The sequence below is a fragment of the Arctopsyche grandis genome, chromosome 9 (genome assembly GCF_051622035.1).
Source record: "Arctopsyche grandis isolate Sample6627 chromosome 9, ASM5162203v2, whole genome shotgun sequence".
NCBI lineage: Eukaryota > Metazoa > Arthropoda > Insecta > Trichoptera > Hydropsychidae > Arctopsyche > Arctopsyche grandis.
In genome coordinates, this window is record NC_135363.1 from 28,600,346 (window position 1) to 28,611,515 (window position 11,170).

Sequence of the window (11,170 nt, forward strand, 5' to 3'; positions counted from 1 at the left end):
GAAACTTACACAAGACAAAAGTTCTATTTCCGGTTGTCAGATTTTGTTGAGAAATTTTTGTTACTTCAAACCACTTTAAATATTATACATATTAAATACCAAGGAATTAAAAATGATTTAAAGGTCAAAATAAAATTATGAAATATTAAAAAAAAAAAAAAATTACTATGTACTTCCCGTTTACGAATTATGACCAAAACCTTATGAACTCTAATTTAGTAAATGAAGAATTCAAATTTAAATTTTCAGCTTGATACGTTTAGGGGAGATAATTGAATTCAAAACCTTTAAATACACTTATCTAAGGAGGTACAATTTCCGGTCAACTTAAATATTTGAAAAAAATTAGGTCATATCGATAAAAATTTAAGCAACTGATACCAAGTTTCAGTTCGATAGGACTAACGGTATTCAAAAATCCACAAAATACACAGACACACACCCAACGGACAGACACACAGACACACACCTAAACATTTTTTCTAGATCATGAAAATGTAAAGGATATAATTTAATATATTTAAAGCCTTTGGTCGCCTTTATATCATTTCATACATGTTCGGTACACTCCATTCGCTCATGCGCATTCACGCAATCATACGCGTCCATATATAATATATTTATTTATATTATATTTATTTTTTACAATTTCGCCACTATGGCTAATTTATTACAAGACATTAAAAACTCATAATTAACGAGAAATCTAAATACATAATTATTACATACATACAAATATAAATCGAAACATTACCTGACATCTATGGTCAGATATTACAAAAATCATATAAATACGATTAATAACATTTTTAATGTAACAATACGATTTTTTACATTCGATAAAAAACCACAGAGACATCTATGGTGAGAAATCTGGCGAAACCTGAGATATAAAAATAATTTAAGGTTTGCAACAGAAAATTGGGAAGTAAAAGCCATTTTTACAGAAACAGTTTCAATGAAAATCAGAAAAATTTACAAATTCTAATAAGAAACAATCGACCTCGACAAACCAAGGTCTGGCCAACAACGAGACTCTTAATGGGAATCGAACCCGTGACATCAAGCACAAAATAATTCAATACTCACCACTAGACCACGCTGCTGGTTAATATATTTTATTTTAACATATTACATATACCACAGTTGGTTTACAGGCTACCCCAATATGACACTGGGCAGATAATAAATATATAACTATTTTGGATAAACATACATACCTATAAAATATATAAAAAATTTGCAAATTCTGATAAGAAACAATCAACCACGACAAACCAAGGTCTGGCCAACAACGATACTCTTAGTATGAATCGAACCCGTCACATCAAGCACGGAAGAATTGAATACTCAGCACTAGACCACGCTGCTGGTTAATATAGAATGCTGGTTAATGTTAATATTATATGTAGAATGTACCAAAGAATACTGGCCGTAATTGCACAATACCAGTTCGTGCTGGATGGGTATGAACAGACCTTACAACGGGTATTTTAGAAAGAATTTTGAAAACGTAAGTTTTTAAAATTTTTGCAAAAAATGTCGAAAAAGAAGCTTTTATATAAAAAACAAACATTTATTTTTAGAAAATGGACTTAATCTTCTCTCGCACGAAATAAATCGATTGGCAATAAACACTTTGATGCAATATTAATTGAAATTTAATCGATCGGATGCAACCCGCAGTTTCGCACCAATCCGAAGAGGGATCATTCGCCCGCAAAGATATCAATCACTTAACACGGTGTGCGTTCCGCATATTTGATGCACACCCTCCCCCCTTATACTTCTGTTCATCCCCCCTTGAGAGCGCTATTTCTCTCACGGGTGTCTATAAATCGCTCTTGAGGGTGGGCCGAAAGGGTGGCTCCCCAATAAACAAAATGAAGCGCAAGTAACGTGTGCGTCACTGGCGCCATCGATAAAACGGACGATAAATTATATACAAACTGTCAAAACGAGACGTTTTATCCACTTCCGACCTAGTACGGTTTGAGTTATTAGCATATGTATGTTTCCTGATTATTATTAGCTACAGCCTATCCTGCTGGTTAATCAGTCGAAAGGTTACCGGTTCAAACGGTGACCTATTGTTGTAGTTGGCTAGATTTGGATTATTGTTTAAGTTTAGATTGACCGCTCAGATTTTATTGTTGCGATGGTTTCATTCAAAATTGGTAACATCGAAAATCAAATTCACCACTACATATATACCACAATTAATTCCCAAATTTCATTATTTCTATCCCAGAAAGAAAATAATAGACCATTGAAGATAAAAACCATTCACAAGATGATTATTAAAACTTCATTACACACAGTGACAATATCGATGGCTTGCTTCACAGATATCGTTTGTCCATTTTTTAATTTGTATTGAATTTTGTGTATATATGTATATGCTGGAATAATTTAGGTTTTTTTCTTCAAGGTAATTTTAGTGGTATACATAAATTAGCTTGAAAGGAAATACTTGAATTATGCCAGCATTTACATACTTTAAATTCGATACAAAATGGACGTACAATATCTGTACACCAAGTCATCGATCGATATGTAGGGAAGCTATCTTGTACGTGTCACATATGTACATATGTAATTTAAATCAGCGGTAGGCAACCGGTAGCTTAATTTTAGTTTACTCTATTAAGATTTGCCTTACTTGCACTTCTACAATGACCTTCTATTTATGTATGTTGATATTGATCAATATTTTTATTTCGTAATGATATAATTCGAATCATAGAGGTTTTGATAAGGAAAATTCGTTTATTTTATCGAAGTAAGCCAGTTATCAATAGAATTTTTGTTATCAATCCACAATAATAGTTGAAATATGATTTTTCTAAGTGGAATTTTATTTAATTCTCATATGAAGATAATTTAATATATTATCCCTATTAATTCAATTCAGATTCGTGTAAATACAAGTAAACACTAGTACGAGCTTTTTACTCGCAATTTTACCGATTTAAAGTTAAGCACACTTCCAATTAACCCTTTTAAACGAAAAAAAAAAATAGTGTGGTCAGAACACTATCTCAATAAACCTGTTTCAATAGAAAAAACTCAATATAAAATAGTATTAACAGTGGGAAAAAATCCCAAGTGCAAATATGTACTTTTGACTTTTGATTTGAACTGGATGACTACTTAGAGAGATTTGATAGCTGAAAAGTACTACAAATAGAAGATAAAATACCCGACTATAGATTCCAATATTCATTTTGAACAGGAAATTGACAAATTTTGAGACATCAACATTTTTTATTACCAGATTCGTGTTTACTGGCCATAATTCTATAAGAAAAGTCATATCTCGTCTCTGAACCAAAAAAAAAGTCGTCATTTGTCGAACTGTGATATTATTCCTATTCACTCACTATCCACCACAGTGCTGCAAGTTTTAGTCTTTTATTACACTGATAGCACTCGAATTATAAGTTTCTTAGATATTAAAATATTATTAATCGTCCCTGGGTGATTGTGTAAATAAAATGGTGGTGATCATATGAAAGATTTTTCCTTCGTGTATGAATTTTTTTATTTATTATGTATTTTATTTAAAAATAACTTTCTTGCTAGTTTTTGGATCACTCTGTACTATTTTATTGTATAATCATAATAATAATTGATTAAACAAAGCATGATTATATAAAGTTAAATACAAAATGTTTGATGTAATGAAGTAAATTTGTATAGGGTTACCAAACCACATACGCTTTATCGTTATAACATCCGCTTTGTAAAATTCCCCTTGAATCATGCTTTGTGCAATCTCACGATGCAAATAATAAAAAGCGAATAGTGCATTCGCAGTGTTCATTGAGAACGGTGACTTTTAATTCGGATCAAGCTGTGACTGTTTCTAATATGAAGTTGCTTTTTATTTATGTTATAGTTCTATCACTATGGGATTCCTCTTACGGGAAAAGTTCAAGTACTAAACAGCGCAGTTTGATTTTCGTTTTTGACGGCTCTCAATCGATGGGACCGTTTTTGACGTTTTTCAAGAAGGGAGCGAATATGATTTTAGACAACATAAGTCGAATTTCAAATTCACCGATCGCTAACTACGTATTGGTTACCTACGCAGATCCAGGTGAGCTATTCGGCTATTGCATATCGGGTTGAGAATGTAATTTACTTTTTGTTTGTGTTAAATTATAGACGTGGGTCCTGCAATGATAACAAAAGATAAGGATGCGTTTCGTGCTTCTGTGCAAAGTATCGTCGCAAATATAAGTGCAGGTGTGAATTTGGATTGTGACGAGTTGGCTATAAGTGCAATCAAAATGGCCGTCGAAAATGCATTGCCAAATTCGTACGTTTACGTTATGACAGATGCGTGTGCCAAGGATTATTATCTCGGAGATCAAGTTGTGGAATTGGTGCAACGGAAAATGATTCGAGTATGATTTTTGTGTGTTTTTGTTTTTAATGTGATTTTTTTTATTTGATTTTTTTTTAATTATTTAGGTGATGTTTCTGTTAATGCATGACATTTGCCTAGAAGACGAAGAAGAAAATCTCACTTATAAAGTATATGAGAAAATTGCTGAAGCTAGTTCAGGACAACTTTTCGTTATGAGTAACATAACGGACGTTTCTTCGGTATTTAAAAAAGTTGTTTAGTATAAACAATTATATTAATTTGGATCAGTTTTGTTTTTTAATATATTTATTTTAATTAAAGATATTAAATTTCGTTAATACTGAAACGGTAGAAGTCGATGTAGTCGATCTGGAAACTATAGAAAGTCCTAGTGGATATAATCAAAAACATATGGTGATTTTTGTACAATCTTTTTCAATCAATTTTAAAGGAATTTTAACTTGTTTAATCATTGAAATTGTTAAGGTGGAAGTCGACGCCAGCATGAAGAAAATAAGTGCTGTAGTTTCCGGACGAAAACCGGAATTGTACGTAATTAATCCTGCCGGAAAAGTAGTGACAGATGAGAAGCAAGTCGTGACGACGCTCAATTTAACAAATATAAAGGTAAACAAAGCACCAAAGAAGATGATGTGTCATTATGACTAGTAATTTGAATTTTTTGTTTAATGAAGGCAATAGAAGTACTAAGTCCGGAAACCGGAGAGTGGACTTTCGTTCACGGCAGTGACGGAAAGCACACAAGCAAGTATGCAGGCGTGTCGAAGCTCACATTCGATTATGGATTTTCTTCTTTTACAACGAACAAATTATCAGACACCACTAGTGTACCCGTTAAAGGTAAATGCACGACAAATTCGATATTATAAGAATTTGGATTTCATTTTAGTTTGAATTTTTGCTCAATTTCAGGTAGCCAAGTGCTTCTTTTGATAGGCATTAAAGAAGAAAATGAGCGTTTCGAAAAGTTGGAGGGTATCGATCTTGTGGATACTTCAAATAAGATTTTATTAAACCTTCCATTCCAATCATTAGGTCCGGAAGTAAATAATTTATATGAAACGATTCCTTTTCTACCGCCCAATTCTTCATTTTACATTCGAGTGAGTGTTTTTATAGAATGAAATCCAAAACAAACATAAATAACTGTATTTTTTATAAAATATTATTTCTTATAATATTATTAAGTAGTATTATTTAACTACACCGATCTAGCCTGAGACTTACGTAAAATGTACATGATATCACATTCACCCTGATATCTCAATCACAATCACATTTCTTTTCAATTTCGCCTTGCATTTTAGTCAAGAAATACAACATTGTTCGTGCATATAGCGGTCGGTAGAATTTGACTTTTATTTTTTGTTAGTTTTGAGTTCATGTTTCGTATTTTGAAATATTTACATTAATAAAATTTAAATATATAATACGCAAGTTGTTGATATTATTAACTTATTAATGGAATATGTTTATATTTTATATTGATGGAAATCTTAAACATTTTTAGACGATAAAAGTAATTGTTAACGTCATGTTATGTATAGAAAAGTTTACAGTAATATTACATATAAAAGGCCTTGCATTGAATTATATTTTTATAATATTATATAGTTAAATAAGAAATAATTAAATAAATTATTTACTTCTGCAATTTTACAACACGTTTATTTATTTAGAATAGCTTAGAAGGCTTATTATAATAAACATAACTTAGAGCTATAATATAAACTAAACATATTATCAAATATCACTTATACAGAGGTGTTGTTTTGAACATGCTCGGTTCTCGTAAGTCTCACGCTAATCGGATCGACTATAATTGCATAATCGTTTTAATTGCATATATATATTAAAAACATCCATTAAAATATATTTTTTAATGTTTTTTTCATTTTTAGTTTTTATATATTTTTTTCTTTATTTTTTGTTTCTTTCAATAGCTTGGGTACTTTTTTTGAAGACTGTTATCAATGTCTGTTAAATAAAGTTTAATATGTTTTTTTTATATACGTTTCATATGTATGTACGTATGATTATATATAATGTGTGTATCATTGTGTATATTCTTGTCTATGTATACATTATCTGGCCACAATTTCATATGTGGGTAACTTATGAAGAGACTGCGGTATAAGTTTATTATAATAAGATAAAATAAAATTACAGATTGTTGGATTGGACAAAGATGGCAACACAATTAGACGGAGTAGTTCAACACCTATACAACCTCAAATGGCAGGTTTGTTTCTATGAATTAGCATTATTTGATATTGCTAGTATATATTCATAATAATGAAATGAAATGTAAATAATTCTCACACTTAATTGGTGTTCATGACTCACTCAAACGGTTTTAAATATTGTTATCGAAAAAAAAAATACATATATGTACATACATATGTATGAACATATTGTAATCGTTATTCTCGTTGCAGGAAAACCGAGCGTTGAAGTCAACGTGAAAGAGGTTAATTTACTATACATTATATTTAATATATGCATATTTATAATATATCTGCGAGATAACGGGCTTACACATATTTATTATAATGTAGTGAATCATCAGTATGAATTTGTAGATAAATGCAGTGACGAATGTAAGCGTGAAATTGATTTGCTTTGCTAAAAGTTTGATTCCGTTATACGTGCGATGGTATAAAGGCTCGAGACCTTTGCAGCAGGATCAATGGTTTATGTAAATTTAAAAATATTTGCTAATTTTTATAAATAGCATCCTGCAAAGTGCCGTAATCTATGTTTATTTTCAGAGCTAACGCTGAATTAGAGTACGTGATTCATAAAACGGATGAAACATCAGCTGGAATATACACATGCGTTGCATCTAATGATAAAGGAAGTAATCGTGACAGCGTAACAGTGAATGTAAAAGGTAATTAATTCTAGTAAATGTATACAGAATTTTAGTAGTGTGCGGATCGAGAAAACTATACGTTCATATGTATGTACGAGTTGGAATAATTGGTCTATTTATTGTGTTCTTAGATCAAAATTGAAATATATTTTGTACACAAGATCCAAATCTGTGCGGCAACTTTTGATCAAATGGACAATTAGCCAACGGACGTTAGGCCGATGGACGTTAAGCTGACGGACGTTAGGCCGACGGACGTTAGGCTGACGGACGTTAGGCCGACGGACGTTAGGCCGATGGACGTTATGCCGACGGACGTTAGGCCGACGGACGTTAGGCAGACGGACGTTAGACTGACGGACGCTTGTCCGAATAGTCATTAGGCTGATAGATGTTTGGCCAAACGGACACTAGACCGACGGACGTTTGGCTGAATAGACATTTTTCCGATTGAAAATTTTGATTGTTTTAATTTTTTAAAAGCCTCTTCTATGTTTGCCTTCGCTCTTTCCTCCGATAAAATCTAATCTCCGATTAGATATCCTACATTCTTCCGATCATTTTGAAACTTTGCCATTTTGCGCGGTTTGGTCAACAATAGATGCCTTTATATGAGGAAATATAAATTTCACCCCTATTTATTTCCCACTGTCTTTTTACAAGGTTTGCTAGGCTGTGACTCACTATCTTCGAGAAGGATTATTGCCATTTCCAAATTTTTCTTTGGAGTATTAAAGGGAAGAATTGACAACCCTTCGATTTTTATTGGAATTTAAATTTTCGGCGCCTGAATGTGGTAGAGCTTTTCGTCATCATTTCCTTTTCCAACCTGTTCCTGCGAAAATGTCTTCTTTCAATAACTTCTCTCTTATATAGGCTCTTCGGTTCCTTAATGTCAGAGATGAACATTTGGACCTGTTCAATTGTCATGTTGATGAGCTGGTCAGTTTCATGATATTCAACACAAGTTGATTTGAATGAGATGAATGATTGGTAATTTTTATTGTTCTTTATAATAAATAAATAAATATTCAAATCAAAGCCACTAGTACGGTGGTGAAAAATAATCGTAATAGATAAGTTTAAAAAATGCTACAATTTTGACCTAAAGGTACGATGCTGTATTTATTTTCTTTTCCGCCACCCTCTCGTTTTATCAGATTTTAATTGTTTAAACGCCTATAACTTTTTTTACTAGCCTCTTTTTACTTTCATTTACGATTTCTAGTCAGAAGAAATTTGGGTTCTTATCCAAACGTTTTCAAACTTTGCGATTTTGCTCGGTTTGGTCATCAATATATGCAGAAATGAATTAATTAGAATTAATAATTGTGTAACAAAATTATTCAAAACTTACTAAAAAAGATACATAATTCAGAAATCATTTTGACGTATCGTAAAAATATTTTTTGATAAATTTAAATAATTAAAAATTTCATTCAGCCAAATGTCAGTCGGCCGAGTGTCCATTCGGCCAAATAACCGTCGGCCAAGTGTCTGTTCGGCTAATAGCCGAAAAAAAAATTATTCAACATAATTTATTTCTAAATATATCTGATAAAATCTTTTTTTTTAATATAAAATGCCTATTTTCTCGCAACTCACATATGTATGTACATATACATACATATAAGATATTTTTACATTTATGGTATTAAATTATCTTTGATGAATAATTGTTAAAATATTTTTGTTAATAAAAAAAAAATGTAAACCTATAATTAATTATATTACAATACCCAAAATTGTAGACATTGAAAACAATCAAAATTGTCATATTATCGTCTTCAATTTTTCATAATAATGTGTACATTGTCTATTTATGTTAATATTTTTTTTTCTAGGTGTACGTAATAACTTCGAAAATTATGAAGACTTCCCGAAGTTTGATTTTGAATTGATGCCGCCTATGTAATACAAATATGTATTACATATAACAATATATTTAATTTTGGCCGTTTTAATAGATTTCAATTGGTTGACAAGCATTATAATGAAACCTTAACATACGCGTTCTATATATGTATTTATATTATTACATATTGGTCAGATAATTCTAGCTGGCCAATTTTTTCCCTACTGCAAGCAGTCGTGAAATGAAATACATATACAATACAATATACAAATACATATAAAATACAATATACAAATACATATACAATACATACATAGCCAACAGTATAGCTCGATGGTTGTGTTTATATTTAGCACCGAGAGGTTACCGGATTCAATCCCGTGCCAATCTTTAATACTGCTGGTCAGACTTAGGTATTTGTGACTCCAATTCAATCGTTTCTTAACAGAGTAAGCCAATTTATCTGATTTCATTGTTGAAACGGTTCCTCCATCAAATTGGCAAAAATCATCCTACCTGCTGTCACAAATATCTGAATTTGATTTATGTACTGTAAGTAAAAATTTATGTACAAGTCTTAATCCATAGATATCTCTATGGATTAATTCATTAATTGAGTCATTGTTAATTGCGTGTTCTTAAGCCTCTCGAAATACAGCGATTTATGTAAAAAAAAAATGCTGCAATGTTTAATTAATATTCTACGAAGGCGCATTGGAGCCTTACTGGTATATGCAAATATTTATTTTATTTTTATTTTACATAGATATACCAGGAAGGCTTGACAGGAAGCCCCAATGCACCTTCCTGGACAATTAATGACAAATAATGCAGCATTTTATTATTACATAAATCACTGTATTTCCAGAAGTTACACCAAATATCAATTAATTAATCAATTACAGAATTAATCCATTGAGAAATCTAAACATTAGACTAAGACATTGGATTTAAATTTTGTACATAATTTTTACAAATTGTACGTACAGTAAATAGAAGATTTGTGACAAGAGGAAAGATGATTTTTTGCCAATTTTAAGGAACCGTTTCAACAATGATCAGATAAAGTTGGCAAACTCTGATAAGAAACGATCGATTTGGAGTCACAAAACCCCCAAATCTAACCAGCAGTAAAGCGGATCGAACCCACTGATCACTTGGTGCTAAATTTATATATATAAAGCCATACTGCTGGCTTTATATTTATGTAAAATAAAATATAATTAAATTTAGTTTAGTATACAAATTTTAATTTAACTTAACTCTTATGTATACACATTTGTACGTATGCATAACCGATGGGTTTTAAATAAAAAAAAATAACGCATTAAAATTATTATTTATTTTACAAAATGTATTCATGTGTTTGGACAAATCGATTTTTTACTCTTCGACAACCAACCGAGCGAAAGACCAGCCGAAAATATACCGGATTTGACTTTTGACATGGTGCTATATTTCAGGCACGCTCTTCCGAACCAACGGAAGGAAAGCTCTGTAAAAAAATAAGAAAAAAACGAGGAAAGCCTTCCACTTTCGGGACCCGTCGAAAAAATCTCCCACTCCCCCATAGTCGAAAGCAAAACCCTTAAGAAAACAAGCCCTATGCCGGTTGCGTTTTTAATATTAAAAAATATTTACGAACGCAAGAATTTTTCGAGCGGGTGGGCGGATAGAAGGGGGTGGATTTCAGAAGGGTGGTTGCCAGATTAAAAAGGGGGGGGGGGGATTTCGGCGACTGAGTAAATATGGATACAGGGCCGGATGCCTGCCTCATATTTATAATTGAAATTAACGTTTTTCGGCAAAGCCAGCTCACTTACGCGCGAGTGGGATATTAAAAAAAATCCGGAATGAGAAAAATCCCGGAAAATTTTCCGGACCTGAACGCATTGTTCGCCGGAGGCTTTCACGGCGCGCGGTCCGTAACAATCCTGCATTATTTATATGACAACGCATCACTTATCTCGACAGTATTGAAAATATAATTCACGCCGAAAGGACCGGGGAGGGGCTCTTTTTTTCGTTTAATGCGCGAGCCAGT

At 31.9% G+C, this 11,170-nt stretch overlaps 1 protein-coding gene across 1 annotated transcript; it reads left to right on the forward strand.

Annotated features, from left to right (window-relative positions):
- The first annotated feature begins 3,972 nt into the window (after nt 1-3,972).
- Nucleotides 3,973-9,186, forward strand: LOC143916822 (hemicentin-1-like). Its single transcript, XM_077438070.1, has 12 exons — nt 3,973-4,102; nt 4,171-4,412; nt 4,480-4,614; nt 4,697-4,789; nt 4,862-5,002; nt 5,071-5,236; nt 5,309-5,499; nt 6,566-6,638; nt 6,835-6,866; nt 6,979-7,094; nt 7,168-7,289; nt 9,116-9,186. The coding sequence occupies exons 1-12, from the start codon at nt 3,988-3,990 to the stop codon at nt 9,184-9,186; spliced, it is 1,497 nt and encodes a 498-aa protein (XP_077294196.1). The 5' UTR covers nt 3,973-3,987.
- The last annotated feature ends 1,984 nt before the right edge of the window (nt 9,187-11,170 follow it).